Source organism: Poecilia reticulata, chromosome 16 (assembly GCF_904066995.2).
Source record: "Poecilia reticulata chromosome 16, P_reticulata-male-v2, whole genome shotgun sequence".
Taxonomy (NCBI): domain Eukaryota; kingdom Metazoa; phylum Chordata; class Actinopteri; order Cyprinodontiformes; family Poeciliidae; genus Poecilia; species Poecilia reticulata.
The window spans coordinates 34,579,093-34,602,242 of record NC_088845.1 but is presented as its reverse complement, the minus strand read 5'-3'; the positions used below and the strand labels follow the sequence as shown (position 1 = coordinate 34,602,242).

Sequence of the window (23,150 nt, the reverse complement as noted above, 5' to 3'; positions counted from 1 at the left end):
TGCTTTACACTATTGACACATTCACCGAACCACACTGACTGTGGACACATTTATACACCAATACACAAATTGGTTGGCAATTTGGAGTTAAGTGCTTTGCCCAGGACAAGAACAACATGTTGTCGGAGGAAGCTAGAATCCAACCAACAACCTTTCCATTTCAAGACGACTCTGTCCACTAAGCCACAGTCAGTAATCTGATATGTAAATATCTGGTTTCAGCTGTGTATTTTTGTTGAGTCTTGGACATTTGTGTCACAGTTTCCACCTTTATGTCCAATTCAATCACTTTTTTCACTTTGCCTCACTAATCATTATGGTCTAGTTCAGCAGTTTATTAAGGAAGAAAGGGAGTTTTTGTCACCAGAAAAGAAGAAAAGACCCTCACAGTGGCTTTTTGTTTATAGACTGCAGAGACTGCAAGCATACAGTACATCTGTCTTTGATTTAGTACGGTCGTCAGCTTCTCTCTTAAAATCATTTCTGCTGTAGCCAGGCAGATGGAAGGCTAAATCTCTAGAAAGGCTTCCTTTCATCGTAGTGGAGCCTGGGTACATTATGAGGGGTATCTGTGGAGGTGATGTGAAGAGAATGTGGGCAAGATGGGAGGTGGAGCAGGAGCCTGTCAGATTTACCAGCTGTTGCGCAGGTTGATCTGAGGGGGAGCTCAGAAAATGATCAAAGCACAGGTTAAGTCTCTAATAGAGCTGTCGATTAGGCTAATCTCTCCACCCTCTCTCAGCGAACGCTCCCAGCCCTCCACCGTCTCTCTCTGCCTGAGAGGCAGCATGTCAGCACCAGCACAGCTCAGCGTCTCATGCATGATGGCATGACAACAGAGGTTTCAGTGTCAACAGATATTGACGAGCCATATGCTGTTCTGATTAATGCAAGATTAAAAATAAAAGTAGACCAGATACATTACAGAATTTGTAATCGGTAGCTCAACAGCATCACATAGCTGTTACAGTATGTAGTAGTTTATGTTCATATTATTTATTTTTAACTGAACAGTGATGTTCAATAAGGTGCGAATCATACCAGCTGGTCCTGAGTGCATATGGGCCACATTGGGGAGTATTATTATGTAAAATTTACTTTTTGAGCTTTGCATCATGTTATGTTGTTATTCCTTCATCAAAAATACACATGCAGTGTTTCTTTGATTCTTCCATGCATGTCAAAGAAATCTTTGAAATCCTTGAAAGGCACCTTCACCTTTCTGCTATCTGGTGCCACTAGTCTAGAAGAGCTAATACCTGGTGGAACTACATGTCTACTGAGCTTAAAATACAAACTACTTCTCAGTCCTAAAAACAGTTGTAAAGGACATTATGTTGTGATGATGTGTTGAAGGAAAAGTTTTAGAAAGAGCAGAAGCTTCTTAAAGACACAAATGTCATTTTCAAGGCATTAAACTTAGAAGTCAGTTTCTGTGACATAGATACTTGATTGTGGTGGAAAATACAGCCCCTTTAATATGCACACATACATTCATCTCATTTAACACAAATAGAATGTTCCTAGATGATGGTAATGTATTACTCAAACAATATCAAAACAAGTGGGTTCCCTAACATCACCCAACAACCACTGCTACATGTGTTTTGTTAGAAAAGGATGGGGCAAGCACAGAGAGTGGGTTAGAGGAGATAAAATATACTGGATAAAATTATAATTATTATAGTTATTAAACCAAATTGAACAATCTGGTTCTTTGGAAAGAAGTACACTGAAGTAAAGATAGTGTTTTCTCAGAAAAATGAAATAAATACAACTATCGTTCTTCCTTTCTTCAAATACAAGTGCCCTATAGATGGCATCGCCTGAATTTATGAATGATTATGAGTAATTCATGAGTCAATGCAATATTATGTATACAGACAGGGTTAGCAACTGCTTGCAATCATATGATCATGTAATGTGTGAAATGTATTACCACAATATAAGGTTTTTCATTGTGGACTTTCAAAAATAATAAATCAAATTTTAGTTGATATGAAAACGTCATTTCTATGCTTGAGTAGTAGTCAGGAACATCTAGATTAGATGATAGAATTATTTTCATTTTAAAAATTTTTTGAAATTCTACAACTTAAAACAGGTTTACCACAGCTGGAGGAGAGAGAAAATCTGCTGACCTCAAAATCAAAACGTTCTTCCATCTTGGTGGTTAAACGGAATCCCACCTGACCCTCTGCAACAGAAGAAGCCCTCTGTTGTTGGACCTGACTCGTCCATCGCTCCACATGGTTAGCTGCCTTTGATGAGCACCCAGGAAATGTGGGTCTGCTTTATTAAGCTGTAATGAAGCATGAGGCTGGGCTGGATGTGACAAAGCTGTGATGAACGCTCGCTCCTTCAGCTCCATGCTCTGCTGATGGGCAGTAAGTGGCCAAAGTGGGCCACGTGTCAGACACCCACGCTCAGATTAATGGACCAACTGAGATACCATTGATCCAAGCTTATGTGGCCCTGCATCATAATACACAGCTGTGTTAACCTCAGCTTGAGTTTGCCTTGTAGATCCCAACATTACATCCTGGGTGAACGACTGCTGCCCTTCTGACTGTCTGATGACTTCAGGCATTCAAAAACAGTTGCAGATTGAACTGTTGATGCTTTCTGTGAATTCAGTTTGGGGGCTCTGAGTTTTTATTTATGGGAGTTTATTGTGCAGTTATTAGGTAAAGATCAGGTTATTTCATTTCAAAGTTTACTTTCTGGCAAACTCATTTATAACCTCATGTATACTGCATGTTTGCTGTGGCACACACAGATCAGGTGACTCTAAGAATCGTCATATCAATACCACAGGTAAAACTGTGCATGAGTTTAGATAAATTTGTACGTCTGCCGTAACTATAAGAGGCAGATGTGTTAAAAGTGTTTGTCTTATTGAAATGGCACTGATTATCTCCAAGGAAAAGCATGCAGCCAGTTCCAGTTTTTATTAAAGAGCTTTCAGATGGAAGGAAAATGCTGCATGTTTTCAGGATGTCAAACTAAATTATTTATTTTACTTATAAAATAGATTTAAAAAATAGATTACTTATTGTATTTACTTATAATTTATTTAAATTATTCTTACTTTACTGGAATTAAGGCAATATGTTTAAATTTGAAAAGAGGTTTAATTGCAGTGAAACATGTTTCGGGAGGTCTAAGATTGTACAGTAAATGACAAGACAGCCTTCCACTGAGAAATGTTTGACAGATTTAACAGAATGTGAACACAGGGATGCTTTATATGGCAGTCTAAAATCACGCTCACCGCATGTTGGAGTAGTGCACTTATTTTAGTTCTGCTGCTGTGGAAAATCATCTCTGCTGCCTGGATAAGGACCTCTTAGCATGTCATTAAAAACATGAGACTAGCATCCATACAGCAGTGGCTTCAGTCAGAGGTTTTCTGAGAATCATTGTAAGCCTGACTGCTACTGAAGATCCTTCCTGCCCACAGCATCACCATCCATAACGACTCTTTGAAGATACTTGGATGATATGAAGTGATGACATTTCATTTCCCTTTGGGACAGATAAAGTCTTTCTGAATTGAATTGAATTGAGCAGAATGAGGTTGATGTGAGTGTATCTGTATGAATATGATATAAAGACAATGTCTTGTGACATAAAGGGCAGCCAAGAAACCTCTTCAGTTCTTGACAAGCATCAAAAACGGACCATAGGTCTGTAGGAAGTACATTAAGTGAGAGGAGCAGTGTGATCTCTTTCATCTCATTCAGCATTCAGGAAAATTAAAATATGATATCTGGGACAGAGATGAGAGCAACCATGAGCTGTGTAAAGTGTTTTCACAATATGTAGGGATTCTTCTCATAATGGACTTACTTAACCAGGGATCTGGTTAAATAAAGATCTATTTTTCCACAAAGAACCAGCCCAAGAAGCACACCTACATAATACATATATAATAATTCAGTAAAAATGAATAAAACAATCTGCTTACATGTAATAAAGGTCTTTATAAGAATTCAAACATGAGAGGCCAAGAAAGGCAGCAGCAGGTATCATATTGGTCAAGAATGATTGATAATAATAAAAGAAACAACAATAAAAGAACAAGCAATTAGTGCTAGCAATATGAGAAAGTGCAGGAGTTATTTTTTACAGTAATCACTCAAAATTACAGCATAAATACCACAGATGACCACCGTGTGAAAATGCTGAGGTAGAGAGCGACAATCCCATCTTCAGAATGTGGGAGGAAGGAAGAAGTGGAGATCCAATCAGGCTTAAGATTTACCATCCAAACTCATAATTGATGACAATTTGAAAGACATTAAGCTCTGACACAGAATTTAAATCAGTTTAGTTCAGAAAAAAATATTGTTTTTTTTAATAATTCACACACGCACACGCATGCATGCTGTTGCTGAGTGTCTGCTCCACGGAAAGCTAAACTGCTAAAATCAACATACTGGGCAGTTTTGATGGTTTTATTCTGTATCTAAGAAAATAATTTTGAGAAAAATAATATTTCTACACTGTAAAAAAAGTCAGTAAATTTACGGTTACAAGCTGTAAAAGCCCAACAGTTTTTGACCGTCATATCCAAAAACATTTAATTACCGTAGAAGCTAAATGGAACTACTGTAAGTCAAAACTGCAAAAAAAGTCAGTAAATTTACGATAGAAAATTGTGAAACACCAACAGTTACTGACCATAATATCCAAAACATTTTGTTACCGTAGAAAATACATGGAGTTACAGTAAGTCGACACTGCAAAAAAAAATTTATAAATCTATGGTAAAAAATGGTAAAATACCAACAGTTACTGACCGTAATATTCAAAGCATTATACTACCATAGAAAATACATGGAATTATCATGACTCAATAAACATATATCCTAAGTAATTTTGACAGTCATGAATGTAGAAAATGCACAAATATATTATAAAAATATAAGTAATTGTAAAGTTCATTAAAAAAATATTGTAATATTGCCAGCAGTTAATGAACCTAAACTTAACAGTACTAATCAGCCAAAATTAAAAATGTTCTGATATTTATATCTACAATGTAAAACCGTAAACAAGACTGCAAAAGTAATTTTTACAAAGAACAGAATGCTGGTGTGATATTTTGGTTTCTTTTTTAATAATGCCTTTAATACACCAAACTGAAATCTCAGCAGTAGACCAGGCATCGATCTGGCAACCCACCGATTGCAAAGCAAACTCCTACAGCCATCATTTATGAGAATGTTTGGTTAAATGATGCATTTGAGATTAATTTTATGCCAACCATAGATTTCTTATACATTAAGAGAACTGTATGTTAGCCCCTCTTGCTTGGATGAAGCTGAAGTTGGTTTCCAATTGCTGCTTCCAATTTGGGAAATGGCTAAAGGGCAATTCTACCTAATTTTTCACTACCATCAGCGTCTTTAATTTACTCTAGCTTAAAAACTACAACACCTAGACTCTTCAAATCCGGACTAGATTATTCTCAACTCATATCAGAAAACCAAGTGTGGGATTTGTGAAACCTTTATCTGATTTGTGAAATTTCAATAAAGAACAATTCTAGTGTAATCCAAAATCATAAAAGTTGTGAAGTCACCCTTCATTGAAGTTTCATAAATCCCACACTTGGTTTAAAATATTGTGCTATTAGTAGAGAATACTCTAGAGAATTTTTCATTTTGTTATTGTGATAAATAGCAGAGTTTACAGTAAATGGAGACTGTTATTTGTCATGTAAACAAATAATGATCTAGTTTGTATTGCTGCTTGATCCTTCAGCATCAGCAGCAAGTTTCTTTTAACTGTTCCTGTAGTTGAGTGTGGCTCAGGAAACTGTTGTGTCCTGAACTCAACACAGTAAAGTCACTGTGCGCTAGCTAAGGCTGCTAACTAGCAGGTGCTAGCTCAGGGTGCTGAGAGCCCAGTAGGCCTGATCTTGTCAGGATGCGGCTACTGTCTTTAAAATCAAGCTTCTGCTATTTTTGCACGTTCAGGAGGAGAAGGAAACACATTTCTGCATCACAGGTGAGCTTCTTTCACGATTTTAACTGAAGTTAGCTAACTTTAACCAACTGATAAAGAAATATGTAATTTCTGAGCCATGCTGTTTATGTACATGCACTGCAGCTAGATATTTTTACTATATGGAACATTTAATTTTCTCAGATGCATCACTTCCATTAATGTTTCTGTAGGAACGACTGCATAGATATATTTATATTTCTGGTCTACTTTAGACTGCATATGCTTAAAGTTATTGTTAATGGCAGAAGCAACTTTTTCCAAGTTTGGTTCAGTAATTAATTTGAATTACTTTGAGTGTGAAATGTTCATGCATGCAAGTTAAATCTGTGAAGATCACGTTAGCTTTTGTTTCAATACTTTGGTAATACTTGGAAGTATAAAGCTTGGCATCAGAGCTAATATTTAATATTTTCCTATGACCTCTTGACTCTCACCCCCAAAATACTTGCACTAAAGTCACTGGGTCCATGACAGTTGAAGGATTTTAAGATAAGAGAATTTAAATATTAATATTTTACAGTTTTTCTCAGTTTGGGTGCATTTCTCAGAACAGAATTTAAATTCTTAAAGCTACCTGTTCAATCTTTAAATTACTGTGTCACTTCTGCACATCAAAAAATGAGTTTCTCATTCCTCTTGCAAGTTTTGCTTTTGTACATCATGTAGCTGATTATGTGCACTTCTCTGCTTTTCCCCTGTTGTAATTTGCTTTAATTATGTTGATCAAAATATGTTAAATGTGTCTGTGTTGAATTCTCAACTTCCAAAACAGCATAAGTTCATTGTGTAAGTCTTAACATGCAAAAGTCTTAAAGTTGTCATAATGTCAATCATATTTTAATTAATTTATAATTGGTTCTTTTCTAAATCTGTCCTGAATTGGTAAATTGTTCCCAAGGGAGTCCTGAGTTTCTCCAACAGGTCAAAGTATGAACCATTAGCTCATCCAACGATCAACCAGTTTTCTGAAACAGATTGAAGGTGCATCTTGTGAACCATCAGTTGGCAACAATATGGTCTATATAGCCACAACACAACACAATGTTACATTTCCGAGAACTGATGAACAAGTATCTGGACAGAGTGAACAGCCAGAGAGAAGAAGAGGAGTGAGGCTGAGGAGGAAACAGTTGGGAGGGAAGCAGAAGAAGAGGCTGAAGACATCTGCCAGTTTCTATCAGTCCAACATCAGGATATGGCTGCAACCCACAACATGATGCTGATGGATGTTCTCCCACCCTGCTGTTCATTCCTTATCCCCACTGAGGAACCTTGTCAGCATGACGATGGAAATAAAAATGTAATGTAATTATGTAATTTCTACAGCACTGTACAGTTTTGCATGAGGAGATTGTCCTGTGGTTCCTTTTCTACTTTTTTTTGTTCTTTGCATTTCTGTCTTTTTCTTTCTGAATCACCATCAATGAATTACAGCAAAAGCGTAAATGTGAATTTTGTAGACTCTTCCCATGACTAATCAATTCTTATCGTAAGTCTTATCTGTACATAGAGAAACTATAACTTATTATTTTGAGTCACTGATGTTAACTGACAGAATTTTGAGAGCTGAACTAAGGATTTTTTTCAAGCAAACAAATGCTATTTTTGCTGTTTCTACAAATTGTTTTGAGAAATGCGCTTACCGTTTTGTAAATGCCAACAATGACTTGAGAAATGCACCAAAAGTGACTGAGAAAAACTAACATAGCATAAATCGTCTCAGGTGTATCTATTTGTTTGCCTGTATGAAAAGTGTACACATTTACAGCTTTGTTTCTGCTAACTTGCAGGAATTGTAACATACATAAAAGGTTGAAGACAACTTATTGGCCTTCATGAGACTCAGATAAATGGTGAGTATTTCATAAATTGCCTAAAACAGTTATATTTGTTTTTATTTATGTTTTTTGTTTGTGTATTTTGTCAGATTGCAGAGAGGATCACACCTGTCGACAACAAACAAAGGTTAAGAACTACTGAATTTTCAGTCAGAAATGATCACACCGCCTGGTTGAAGTCTCTATATGCAAGTCAACAAAGGTGAAACAAACATTTAAGCGAATGCTGCATTTATATGATGTTCATGTAGTGCATCTTTCTAACTTTTGCTTTCTTTGTTTTCCAGCAGAGAGGAAACACCGATTGACAACATGTGAGTCTCAATTTCAACCTGTGACTGGGAAGAGTACAACCATCCTGAGCTAAATCTGAGCTCGGTGTCTTGTGACTCTCAACCCAGAACAAGAATCCTTTTATCACCAGTTTTTCTTCTACAATAGGTTATCTCTTATGTGGACACATGCTGTTTGTTTTTGTTTTTGTTTTCCAGATCTCAGTAATACCGTGAGGAAACTGGACAGAAAATAGAATTTTTTTTTTTTTTAACTAAATTTTTACATAGAAATTCTTTAAGTGGATTAATCTGTATTTTTGTTTAATTTGAATTCATTTTCTTTATAACTTTCTGTATAGAAATGCTGACAAGTTACACTTCCTTGTGTGTTGTACTATAATTTATGGTAAAATTCTGGTAAGAACAGTGACCAAACTCCAAAAACCATGAGGTTTTTGGAGTTTTTTTTACAATAAAATGTCAATATATCATACAGTCTGGCCGTGTTTTTTGCTTATGTAGATACTATGCCTTAGGCAGTATGACCGTATTTACTACAGCAAAACCACATTTTAATTTTTATTTAACATATTTTAGGAAATACGGTATTTCCTAAATAAATAAATACTGGCAGTTTTGGTTGCCATAATTTTACTGTATTCTTAAAAAACGGTAAAACACTGCATTTTAAAAATACGGTAACAACCTGGCAGTTTTGGTTGCCAGAATTTTACTGTATTTTTAAAATATGGTAAAATACTGCATTTCCAAAATACGGTAAAAAACTGGCAGTTTTGGTTGCCAGAATTTTACCATATAAAGACGATAAGATTCTGGCAACCATAGCTGCCAGTTTTTTACCGTAAATTGAGGCCGTTTATTTTTTACAGTGTACCATTTAACATGTTTAACATTCTGCCACAACAAACCTCTACCTTACAAATCTTGTGTTTCTTTCAGGGTAGTTTTCTGGTAGATTTCAAGTAGCATTTGTCTAAGTAGTTTCTGGTTCCATCAGTGTAAATACAGCCAGTCATGTTTTCTGGGGAAACTCCAGAGAAATGGAGGACATAAAAGATCTGCAAAGATGTTTCCTCAAATATATGGGCAGATTCATCTGAGCGACATCCCTGTGTGTTATGATGTGAAGACTAGACCATCCCTATTACAGACAAGCCTTTGGAACCACTTTACCTCGGAGATTGAACTTTTTAGGACAATAAAAATGTCTGATCAGTGAGGAGACAACCAGTGACCCAGACTATAATGAGATGGGAGCTACTGATTAGACTCCTCTCTGATTTGAGAGTATAATTGTACAGGTTGCAGATTGTGTGAAACATGGCAGTGATGATAATTTATCCCCAGCACGGCGGGGCTGTCACCCAGTTCAGAACAAGACATGAAAACACTTTGTTTTGATTATTCTGTTCTTTTAAAAAGAGAGAGAAGCTAACTTTACTGATGATCATCACCTATAATCAGTTCACTGCAGTTTCTCATTAGCAATTTTAGATATGCTAAGTAAGAATATACTTCACAGCTTTCTTTATTATTTATTCACTTATCCTCTCCAAACACTTGCTCTGATTAATTTCTCTGTGAATATAAAATTTTTCTTTCTTTTGATTTTATTTACTAAAACATAAATAATAGTTAATGCTTTGTTATCAAATGTGATTAGACAATCAGTTATTTTCAATTGAGTTATTTACGTAATATTTTTGTTAAAGGGAAAGAACTACGTTTGTCTGTTTTTTCAGGCACAGAGTGCATTTTATTCCACTGTCAAGTAACTACAATACTTTGAGTTTTAAAAATGCTGTTTACATACCAAAAACAAGTGATATGTTTCTCTTTTAACCTTTAAGAGGTTGAGAATCCAAAAGTGACAGAAGACAGAACTGTGAGTTCTGAAGGAGCGAGAATAATTCTTTGCTGTTTATTTTGTGGGAAAACAGTATATTATATTCCCTCTTGCTCAGTTTTACCAAATGTTAGTCAGCCAGAAAATACAGGAAATGTTTATGATCAAAGTAGTTCTGTCATTGTTGCCAAATTTGATCAATTTAATGTCTTAATCATACATAACTTTTGGTTGCACATGTATTTTTGTCCATGCATCTATTTTTGACAAAGGCTTCCAGTTATGATTATTACTGATTTAAACAGTGTTGATCTTTAGACCAAAATAGCTTTTATACTGTTGAAAATAATTTTTTTGTGGTTAAAAAAACCTCCTAAATTTCTCACAGTTAACAGAATAAATAATTGAACTTATTTATTTTACAGCACAGGGAATGAACAAGCTTCACAGCAGATGTAATCACAGATACATTATTATCAATTTTTCTTATCTGGCATCTGTTGTGTAGTTTGATTTATTTTATAGGAGAAACATAAATGGAAGATGGATGAGCTTTATGTTAAACGTGTGGTCATTCTGATTTAATATCAGTGTTATTCAGTTGGAAAACCAACCTTTTTGTATGTATATCATTACACTGTAAAATGCTGTATACATACCAAAAACAAATGATATGTTTCTCTTTCTAACCTTTAAGAGGTTGAGAATCCAAAAGTGACAGAAGACAGATGAGAGATGAGAGATGACACCAAAAACTGAAATAATAGCAAATAATACAAAGAGTAGTTATTGTGGATGTGAAGTTAATGATGTTCAGTCAGAATGTCACGGTACTCGCACAGATACTTTTCAAATATCTTTTTTTATGTTTGGCCATTGAGGCCTGCCTGCCTCAATGACACACTAACATTTACTACCTTCTTTCTTTTCACACTGTTGAGTATTTTAACATGTCTATCATTTTGTAGATATGCCCTCATGATGATATAAGAATGAAGATTATTTTGAGTAGTTAATAGTTTGCAGTATTTGGTTAAAGTGTGGGTTGGTGTGTTTTTGCATGGAGCTTATGAGGGTCATGATATGTACTGCAGCTTCAGACCATTAACCCCACATCCAACCCACTTGTGATTTAGCCATGATGTCCTTCTGAGCAAGAAGAATCCAGCCCACAGATTCCAACCTAATGACTCTGTCTGTTGCATGATCATTACTGCAAAGAGACTCTTCATCAGAGGTGGTCTTCCATGTCCATTATTCATTGTAATATACACACTCCATATTCATTTTGGAACAATAGCTCTATGTAGGGTAAATTCTCAAAAAATGTAATCACAGGGGGCTTTGCGCAAAGACAATTAAGGGAGAACGTCAAGTTATTTGCTGCATAGTTCAGGCGATGGCCCCATCCAGAAAGTGTCACAGCTCAACAGAATGCTAGTCCAGCGGTAGCTTCAACACTGAGAGATGATAACACCAAAAACTGAAATAATAGCAAATAATACAAAGTTTAAAAGGGGAAGGAGAATGCGGAAAGTGAGAAAAATGAAAACGTGGCCATTTTGTTCTCCAGTAACCTAAGTCTATATCAGCATAGCTATAAAATCAGCTCAGGATAACCAAGTGAATATTAAATATAAGCTTCACCAAAATGAATAAAGTTGTCAACAAAATCTATTAGTTTTTAGCCATCCATCCATCCATCCATCCATCCATCCATCCATCCATCCATCCATCCATCCATCCATCCATCCATCCATCCATCCATCCATCCATCCATCCATCCATCCATCCATCCATCCATCCATCCATCCATCCATCCATCCATCCATCCATCCATCCATCCATTTTCTTCCGCTTATCCGGGGTCGGGTCGCGGGGGCAGCAGCTTCAGAAGGGAGGCCCAGACTTCCCTCTCCCCAGCCACTTCTTCCAGCTCCTCCAGGGGAACCCCAAGGCGTTCCCAGGCCAGCCGAGACATAGTCCTTCCAGCGTGTCCTGGGTCTTCCCCGAGGCCTCCTCCCGGTGGGACGTGCCCGGAACACCTCACCAGGGAGGTGTCCAGGAGGCATCCTTACCAGATGCCCGAGCCACCTCAACTGGCTCCTCTCAACATGGAGGAGCAGGGGCTCTACTCTGAGTCCCTCCCGGATGACCGAGCTTCTCACCCTATCTCTAAGGGAGAGCCCAGCCACCCTGCGGAGGAAGCCCATTTCGGCCGCTTTTACCCGTGATCTCGTTCTTTTGGTCATGACCCAAAGCTCATGACCATAGATGAGGGTGGGAACGTAGATCGACCGGTAAATCGAGAGCTTCGCTTTTTGGCTCAGCTCTCTCTTCACCACGATGGACCGGTACAGCGCCCGCTTCACAGTAGGCGCTGCCCCAATCCGCCCGTCGATCTCCCGCTCCCTTCTTCCCTCATTTGTGAACAAGATCCCCAGATACTTAAACTCCTCCACTTGAGGCAGGACGACCCTCCTGACCCGGAGAAGGCACTCTACCCTTTTCCGGCTCAAGAACATGGCCGCGGATTTGGAGGCACTGAGCCTCATCCTGGCTCTAGTTTTTAGCCCAGATTTAAAAGTAGGTCAAATATAACAACAACATGTCTTAATACTTGAGGTCAATATAATGCCATTCAAATTAAGAGACCTGCTAAGTGGTTTGATTTTGGTTCAAACATGACAACTTTTGTTTTGTCTTAATTTAAAAACTGAAAATTTAAAGTAATTTATGTTTTTATGTCTTCAAGATGTAACCTACCTAACTGATTAGATTCAACAGGATTTATGTAAGAATATGCTTGAGTATCATCACTATAGCAATAGATAATTATCATATGATGTCTGTAATTTTACCAATAGGAAACATATAGAATATGTAAATGAATAGAATATATACTATATAGAATATAAGTAAAGAGAACTGGCCCAAGTAACTTTCACTAGAGTTCATCAGCTCTGAAACGTGACTGAAGCTCTTCAAAATCATTACCATTTAGATGCTCGCACAGTTGATGAGTAACTATTTTATCAAGAATTTCATAAAAGAAAGGAAGATTAGATATAGGTATGTAATTTACCAAAGCATCTTGATCAAGAGAAGATTTCTTACATAAAGGTTTAATGACTGTGTGGCCTGTAGTATGATGTGTTTACTGTGGCTAGGTTAATCATATCAGAAATTGGGGAAGTGATCAAAAAGAACACTTCCTTAAATAATTTTGGTTGGGATTGAGTCTAACATAATTGACGTTAAAGGTTTAGATGAAGCTAATATTTTTGATATCTCACAGAGTTCAATTTAATACACTTCAAATATTTCAGTGTTGCTGACTTCCATCCCCATCATTAATTTTCACTAATTTTCACTTGATATTGACATGCCTCTCTAAGTCATTGTACACTTGATTCGCATCTCTATTATTTCAATATATAGATTCATTGCAGGGAAAGAGAAGTTCCTAAATTTCATATCAAGACAAACATTCCTAAGTTGGTAAAATACCATCCAGAGATAACAACATTAGCAGAAATGTGAAGCTATATTTTTGAGAATTTCTATCAACTTTGTTGAGCAAGATTTCATATAGAATAATTTGCACAAAGTGCAGAGGGAACCCACCCACACATACAGGGGAGAGTATGCGGAAAGGCCTTGGCCATGATTTGATCCTAGGAACTTCTTGCTGCCAGGCAACAACACTAACAACTGAGTCTATTCCTTCCCTAGATAGAAGCTCTGCTCCTGAAAAAAAAAATTATAAAATGAATAAGAAACATCATTTTAAAATACTACTATTGCTGAATTGCATATTTAGAATACAAACTGTACCTGGCCATTACTGTTGTATTCTAATATGCACTAGTATCAGTAATTAGGGCAGCAGCAGAACGGTTGGATTAGTCACAAACAGCTGAAGCTTGTACCTGCTTATATAAGGCTGGTTTCATTTTCTGGCTAAAATGCAGATAAGAGGAGCTTCATAGCGTCGCTACAGAACTTTCTTACTTTCATGTATATACAAACAGGGCTTTTGATAACAGACTACAGTCACATGTCTGCTGCTATGAAGAGTCCTGTGGTGCTTATTATTGTTTAGGCTCTGTTTGAATTTGTATTAATTATGTTCATATTGTGATGATTCTGGAGAAAAAACATGTTTTATTGTTAAACAATGCAAATAAGACATTTTTGTCAATCCATCTCCATCATCACTAGTTGAGGAAGATATCATAAGGTCTGTCATTCTGGTGCCTCTGAACAAACAACCAGATAGCTGTAAACCTTGATAATATGCTGTGATTTTTGCAGTGCTGTACATGTTTTATGATGTTGCCTGTCTCAAACTGTTTTTTCTTCAAAGCCACACAGGTCAGCCCTTCAGAACTACAAGATGTGTTTCAAGAAGCCTCCTCCAATATTTTCCAGATCAACGGCAATGGTAGAGTCATGACTCACCACCTAAACTTGTTGTGGTTTGAATGTGTGTGGGTGACATGAAAACACATGTATCTTTAAACTCTAGGTTTTATGTACTTTGTAAACGTCTCCTCTTTGGGAGTTTTTATTGATCTTGACTCGTACCCCTCCATGACTCGGAAATTATTTAGCTGGAAGTAATTATTGATCCTCATTGACAAACTTTAAGAAATTGTGTACTTTTCTTAAAAAAAAAAACACATAAAATACCCTACCAAAAAAAACAATAATCTGAATTAAAGCATTAATGTTCAATTTAAGGAACACAGTGACCACAGCTGCAAGTGAATGGAAAAAATCTTCCAATACTTCAGAATCCAAGAACTGCCTAGTTTAAGCCAATCAGCACAAAGGGAAATAAATGGTACTCCTGGATTGACTGCTCCGTAAACGCCAGCCAATAGCTTGCCAAGTCTCCTATTTTGGCCGGAAAGCCGCTGTATTTTACCCCTCTTACTGATACCCTGTTCCTGTATCAGTATTTTGCCGTAAATTTCCTGTATTATGAAATAATGATATTTCCCCCAGCTCCCATTCTTACGGTAGTCTGGATTGACTGGCTACCGTGCACTCATTGTTCTATTAGAACACAACAATGGATTTAAATTTCATTCTGTGGATATTTATTGACAAGATGATTTTGTGATTATTAACATTACTAAAACAATGTGGCCATTTTGAAACAATTCCAATGTATTCTTTAAAAATATTAAGCTTGCCTAACTGATTCTTAAAGTGTCTGGAAGTGTGTGTGAGATCCTTTGATGTCCTCAAAAGTTTGTCTCATGCATTTGTTTCTTCAGTTGTCACCTTGGAGAAAAATCTTCAGTCACTCGGTACTTCCAGAGATACAACAGAGCTACGACAGAGCCTGTGAGTCACACACACACACACACACGCACACGCACACGCACACACACACACACACACACCCACACACACACACACACACACGCACACACACGCACATGCACACGTCTGCATACACACCCTTGCTGTTACGACTAAGCATTCTTATTTTCTCTCTGTTTTTAAAATCCTATTGATTGTTGTTTTCAGCCAAGCTTCTGCAAATGGCCAGATTCTACATTGTTGACAAAGTGTCCAATCTAAGATGATTGCACCAGTTTAAAATGCATCACCTCCTGCTGTTTTAGCTGGCATGTCATCAATCCCATCCAACAATTTTATGACAGCCTTGGAAGCTTTCAATGCTTGGCTGCTTTTACTTTTACCTGTCTGTATTTGTCTGCATTGATGCTGTTCAATAACAAAGAGAAAGAAACAAGGAATCCAGTTGTTCCAAAAGATTTTCACAGAATGATGCTTTTGTTCATTCAGTTGTAATCCAGATTTATGTATAAGTAGAGCCACCGCTTATTCACAGTTTCCGTTAGCCCACTGTTTACAGTACATGTAATGTTCACAATCCTATGCACTTTTTTATATTTTACCACATTTCGTTTCATTGTCTGTTTTTGTCATGTGACCAGCATAACTTAGTGCATAATCTTTGAGTGATTTTTACAATTTTCAGTAGTTTTTGTGGTTGTCTTTACTCAACAGTAACAGAAGCAAATGGGAAGACAGGCAGAAAATGGCCAACCCACTAATTGAAACTTAGGACAGCTAACATGACGACTGACAGTGTTGATACACGGCTCAAAAAACTTTAGTTCACTCTAGGAGAGCTACCATCTTGCAATCTTCTCCCCCAGCCACCTGAACCAAATAAAAACTATTCATCAGAGAAAGAGTCAAGAGTCCCATGTTAACAGTGGAAGAGCCTGTTGACAGGAAGACTCCATTTCATGGAGCAGAGCAATTCCAAAAGAAAATCATAACAAGTTCCATTTTGTGTTAATAATCCTGAACATTACACACAATACTGTCTACATTAAAACATTTGTACAATTTCTCTACTACACAGTACTATGAATTAATAGTTAATCTGCAACAACCTAATATCACCTCAAATTTACATAGATAATAAATTATTAAAAAAAACAAATTTTTTACAGCAGGGAAAAGGTAGAATATGCCACAGATATTTATTCACACATTGTGTTGATGTGATTCTCCACCTCATCCTCCTCCACTCTTACACAACCAGCCAGCATCACTTTCCCTCTCAAGCCCACATTAGTGTGGGGTCCTGTTGCTTTCCGGCCATGCATGAGTAACTGTAGGTGTATATTTCATCTGAGATGCATATTTACATGTCACATGGAATCCAAACCTGCACCTTTATGTATGATAGCAGTGAGGTAGGCTTTTTCTTTTATTAGTCTTTATGACATAGAAACAGTTAGGTACATTCCTGGTGAACCAGGAATCACAAGTTAAAAATGTCTGATGTAAATCTTTAAAGTCTGAATGAATGTTAATATATTTTTTCAGTCAAGAGACAATAACAATATGGAGATATTGTAGATGCACAGAACAAACTTTGCAGAACTTCAAAGATGTGTCCCTCTGATTCTTATTTTTCGTATTTGGTAAACAGTGGAAACAAATCTGGAACATAATCTGCTTTTTGCTACCAACTGACCTGATCTTTGTTCACCCAGATTTTGCTTCAGATCATTTCACTGCCATCCGATAAACTGAGAAGAAGAATTCTGAAAGCTGCTTGATGTTTTCAGCTAAGATATTGATTGGGCTGCTGTGATGAATTGACTCCACTTTTACGTTGGCAAGGTGTCATCATAGCACTTTTGCTTTTTGTGACTTTAGTCATTCATTGCTTGCTTTTAAAAAACATTTTGATTTGTCAGGTGAATCGATGCGAGTGCAGCAGGCTGAGAGAAGCAACTCCAGCATGTCTGTTAAAAGATCGTCAGAGCTCAGAAAATTGGACACTATCAGTTAGAATCCTGAAATTATGACCGCAGTCTAAGAACAGCCAGCACTCCTTCATCGTGCTCTGCAGAATGCAGATCCCACTCGATGCCTCCCCCGAGCCTCACACCTTCCCCTGCAGCCAGCTGCTCCCAGCTTCCCTCATCACAACCAGCCCAGCCCCAAAGGAAAAGCAAATGGCAGACACACAGGAGAAACATACGACCAGAGTGGCTGATTGAAATTTGCAGAATAAGCATCTCCACTTTCACCATGCTGTTTCTAACTGAAAGCAGGTAGTGGCAGGACTCTGTCCAGCTGATTTCCTGCTGGGCAGTGATGCTGTTCAGGTCCAGAGAGGTGGACGGGATCTGATTGTTGTGAGTGGGACTCCTGCTGACGCACTGATGAATCATTACAGATCATCAGCACCAATGCACGGGTCTGACGGTATTTTTAGATGATAGCTGACATTTTAAAGATATCTGTTCTGCTTCTCCCAGTGACACCAGCAAACGGTTGGTTAGTCATTAAGAGCTTATTAATTCAAATAAAAAGTTGTTTTTTTAATTTTTTTTTACCCATCGTAGATTACTGTTTTATTATAGAAAATATAGATTTCACCCAACAACCAGTGGCGATAGGTACCAACCACCTGCAAACCTACAAGGATAAGTGGATGTAGACAACAGATGGATGGATAAAGCTTTATTTTCATTTTCAGTCATTCTGTTGTAGTTTTGCTGCAGTGTTTGGGATTATATTCCCAAATTGTTCTTCATCCGATGTTCAGCAATTAACAGAGTTTGATTCTGATGTTCTATAAAAATTCTATTGACTACTTTTTGACAAAAAAGTAGTCAATAGAAAAGTAGTCAAATTACAAATAGGTGTAATTTAAAAATTGATACAGCTTTACATTGTTATGATATATAATGAAAAATTTCTTTCTCATTTCCTATCATAAATACTGGGTTGAGTGAAAAGTTGTTTAAAATGACTGAAATTTTCAAGTCTTTATTTCCATGTATTATGATGATTAATGAGAGTTTGCTTACAACAATTGGACTAGAATATTACATAAGAATAAAGTAATTATGGGTGTGTTGTGGTGGCGCAGGGGTTAAGCACATCCCATGTATGGAGGCCTTAGTCCTCGTCACAGGTTCGATTCCCGGCCTGGCAACCTTTGCCGCATGTCTTTCCCCATCTCTTATTATCAACTTTTCTGTCAATTAACTATCAAATAAAGGCCACTAGAGCCAATAAAACCTTTAAAAAAAGTAATACTGAAATGAAAAATATATTTAATATTGGCTTACTGGTTATTTTCAAAAGGTAGTTTTAATTTGAGAAATGAATGGATATCATAACTTATTATATATATATATATATATTTTTTTTAACCAACATACCCAAAGTTATGTTGACAAGCATCTTCTGTGGTTGGTCTACCGGTCCTTCCCCTGCCATCAGTTTTATGGGGATCAATATCTGAGTAACCATAACTGAGCTGTTTTTGTGTAGCAGCCCATCTCTGCACACCAGACTGACACAGTGTCAAGTCAGGAAAATTACACGGAGGAGTGATGTGTGTATTGTAACCCCAGGACGACCTGACAGCATGGATATTTAATAACAGTCTTAACCTGACTTTCTAGGAGACATGCTGCAAAGTTATGAAAATGGTTGTACGTTCTACCTCTTCCCTGAGCAGAGCTTGTCACAGACAAAAAGCAAACATGAAAGAAGGGAGAGTATGGATGTTACAATGTTGAGTTAGGTTAATCACCACTATGCTACTCAAAGGAGATAAACCCATGTTTAAGAAAGCTGCTTCAAAGTGATATCTATAATGAAATTAAGCTTTTAAGGATATAAATGAATAATTAGAATGGTTAAGTTAGGATAGCTGTTTGCTTCTTACCATTCACATTTTATAGATAGTAGATGTTATAGATGTTTAAAGAGTCTCACCAGTCTGTTTCTATGAATCACTCTCGGGTTCCAGTCAGTAAGACTGAACATGTTGTGATGTTTGCATGCACAAAATACAGCATAGTCAGCTGTTATCAACTTATATATCCAGAGAAAGCCACTAATCAGTGGTTTTTAATGATAAACACAGTTCATCATTAAAAGCATCTGATTTCCAGGCCAATTTCAGAATTTTTAAATTAGGTCACTATTTTATTGACAAAGGGGAAAAAAAGGCACAATCCATGAACTCACCTTTTTCAGAGAAATGCATGCTAATTATTTAATAACATTTCAAACTGAGTTCTAGTTCAGCTCCAATTTGTGCTACATTGTAATATTAATATATCAACCTAAAAACAGAAGACTGTTTAACACAGCCAAGAAAACATCATCAATAAATATTTCATAACACTACATGTTTTTATCTTTTCTCCTGGTAACATATTGTGTTTTTATCAGTAATTATGTTGAATGTGAGTGACTAAGGCCCAGTTGAACAAGGTTATTGTTTCACAGGTATTTTTGCTGTGAACCACTTGCTAAACTTGTAGACAACTTTAGCATCTCCACAAGCTAAACTTGCTTATCTTGAGAAAAACTAGCAATTTCTGGAAAGGTTTTCCATTATAGAGAATTTTCTGAAGTGTTATTTGTGGGATATCTATGTAAACTGATTAGTCAGAGAACAAAACCAGACCCATGTATCAAATGCTCACAATCACTTAAAAAACTCTTTGCAAACATTTTTTTTTTAAATATCATTGTCACTTTTTCACTTTGATACTTGAAAAGTGAGCTGAGAAAGTTATTGACTATGAGGAAAGCGAACCCAGTGTCAGAGACAACATTGTTTTCACCGCCAGTACTTTCTCCTACTGGCACAGCATGGTACTGCAGCACTATTGAATGGAAGTCTAACATAAACTATAAATATGTTTTTAAACACTGAGGGAAAAAATTGTGGAGAAGGAATCTACATTCATCTGATTTAAATGAAACAATATTTAACATAGTACTGTTAAATATGTCCTGACATGAAACCAAGGAAAAGGGACCAAACTTAAAACAAGTTGGACCTTTTAGTTATAGGCTGTGCAATCATGCACAGCGCATGCATAATATGCTGTGAAAATAAGACAAACAACAACCCATGTAAACAACCCACAAAAACTCACTTGATCTTTCTGTGTTGAGAATTAAATGTTGTTGTGTGTCTTTTAGTCTGGAAGAAGTCTCTAAAACATCTGCTGCCATCAGAAGGTCAATGTTTGTGTCTGTTCATCTGAAACCGGTTAATATTTTATGGGTCATCGTTGACCTCAGACAGAGAGATCAGATAAACTTCTCTCTCTGAGATGTAGCCTTTTCTACATGGGTGCCACATCCATTGTTAATGCGGTGGATAATCCTGCATCAGCAAAACTATAGTTAGTCATAAACTTGAAATGTTTAAGCCAAAATCTCTTTGTAAAGCATCAGCAAAACAGACAATACAGTCAGAGATGGTGGAAAGCAAGGCAAGAGCTGTTCTGATTTTTTCTTTTGTATAAGTATTGTAGCAATACATTACTACACTCAGATTCTTGATTGATGCAGTACATCAGTCATGTTCTTACAATATTCTCAGAGATAAGAGTATTACTAATATTAGCTCTATAGTATGAACAACAACAGCAACAATAATATTGATGCTAATAATGCCATAACAACATAATAATAACCTAATATAATCAAGCTAGTCAGGCGCGGAGCTATAGGGGGGACTGGGGCTGCCCCACGGCCCGGGCAGGATGGGTGCCCATGGGGGCCCGGGTCTGGAGGTGCCAGGGAGGGAGGAATGGTTTCAAGTCGCTTTAATGTCTGAATATAGACGGAGAAAGTGCGCCCTTGCCTGTTCAGAAAGGTGTATGTAATGTTAAAATTACTGTCCCTCAATGGAATATGTAGTAGTCAGTCCCAGCAACTGTTAGACTCACGGTTTAGCCAATGTGCTTCCTGGGTAAAAATGAAACGAGAAACGCGGCCTAAGTCAATAAGTTTTCATAATGCATTATTTATAAATAATGGGCTTTGTGATCCAGGAAGCAAATCTTATTGATAATTGCTATTTTTGGTAATTGATTTGTGTTTGTGGTTAATAAAGTGACCAGAGGATTATATGCATGGCTTCAATATCTATGCTGAGAACATGTCATCTCATGCCTTCGTATAAGACAGTACTTTGTCTCTGTTTCTGCCCCAGACATTCCACTCAGCAGCAGACCAACAAAGTTATCACCAGCACAAGTCATCTCATCAAACAACTCTCTGATATAATCAGCGGCTCTTCACGGGTATTTTATGCTGCCACTCCTCCCTCATGGGTTGTCAATTGAAGAATAAACAGCAGATTACACAATACTTGTGCTAATTAAAGCTAATCTTGTTTTGTTGCACAGCAAGATCGTCTACGTCTGACCAAACTGAAGACTGAACTCTCAGATTCTGTGCAGCGCTATGGGGATCTTCAGAAGGTAGCTGGAATTCAAAGCCATGTTCCATTGGCTGTTAGGAGATAAATCAACTGGCATTTCTGGCAGAAAACCATACATATCTGTTCACATGGAGGCAGGGATGTAAAAAATATTTTAATATAGAAGGGAGAAATCCGTTCTCTTGACCCTGTGTGTTCATTTGGGTCTCTTGCAGAAAATCGCAGAGCGATCAAGGGCCTTGCTCCCTTCAGCACAGAAAGACAAGAAGAAGGTGAGTTGATGCAGTGGGTGAAAATCCTCCTTTTTTCCACCATCATTCATGTGAAAGTGGGCTGAGATGAGATGAAATGATAAGTCTGGGTGAAAGTGTGATTTATTTACCCAAAGAAAATCACCTCCATCCATCCATCCATCCATCCATCCATCCATCCATCCATCCATCCATCCATCCATCCATCCATCCATCCATCCATCCATCCATCCTTCCCTCCCTCCCAGAGGGATCAATGCTGCCCTCTATCAGTGCAGCATTTACTTTCTGCCTCACCCATTGCATTTGTACTGTGCATTTATGGCCAATCAGAAGGACACAGATTCATTAAATATACTAGACAGGCAGTGGAACATCAATATGTTTAGCACATATGTGATCAAATATATTCCTGATACAAAGAGAGACAGCAATGAATGTGCCAGCTGCCTGCTTCAGTCAGTGTGTGATAGTAAACCTCCGGAGGTGAGGCACAGCTCCTCACTGCTGCACCTCACTGTATTCCCATGTTGAACATGTAATGAGTAAATTCAGCATTTCAACTCTAAAAATATTGAAATGATACAGTTTTTAAAACCTGATGGTTCTACAAATTTATAAAACAGTCAAGTGGACAAATTGTTTTTGTTTGACGTCAGATGAGGCACCGCCTTTCCCCGACTGCACATCACTGGCAGAGAGAACACAAATTACTTGTTGAAGTTGAATTTTAAAATGGTTGTGGTTAAATCTATAGCAGTGAGTTAAGCACAGGTAGCCTACTTGAACAGCTGCTGGTCCAAAAGAATTACTGGGATTTATTTGGAGAACTGCAACAGCCTGATGTGGGCTTGATGAGTTGGTCAGCAGTGCCCACCCAGTTTCACATTCCTCACTGAATGAACACTTTGCCACTATGCCCTTATTGTCCCACCCATTATATACAGCCACCATGGTAAAAGGACCACCCTCTCTCCATGCAGAGGCTTTGTTCATGCTTTAACCCTTGTGTTTGCAAATGGGGTCCAACTGACCCCACACCCGTATCACTTGTCTCATTTGCCTTAGTCCTCGTACGTCTGTCTCAGTCCTCGCACGCACAAGTGTTAAGTAATCTGAGAA

The 23,150-nt window shown here is 37.4% G+C and overlaps 1 protein-coding gene across 7 annotated transcripts in view; it reads left to right on the top strand.

The window, feature by feature from the left end:
• The window catches only part of tsnare1 (T-SNARE Domain Containing 1), a 147,648-nt gene that overhangs the window by 64,164 nt on the left and 60,334 nt on the right, over positions 1–23,150 (top strand). For all 7 annotated transcript variants that reach the window (XM_081597243.1, XM_081597245.1, XM_081597242.1 and 4 more), the window contains 5 exons: positions 14,368–14,445; positions 15,287–15,356; positions 21,547–21,637; positions 21,743–21,817; positions 21,993–22,049. In XM_081597243.1, coding sequence (XP_081453369.1) covers positions 14,368–14,445; positions 15,287–15,356; positions 21,547–21,637; positions 21,743–21,817; positions 21,993–22,049 — 371 coding nt within the window. The remainder of the gene's footprint in view (positions 1–14,367; positions 14,446–15,286; positions 15,357–21,546; positions 21,638–21,742; positions 21,818–21,992; positions 22,050–23,150) is intronic.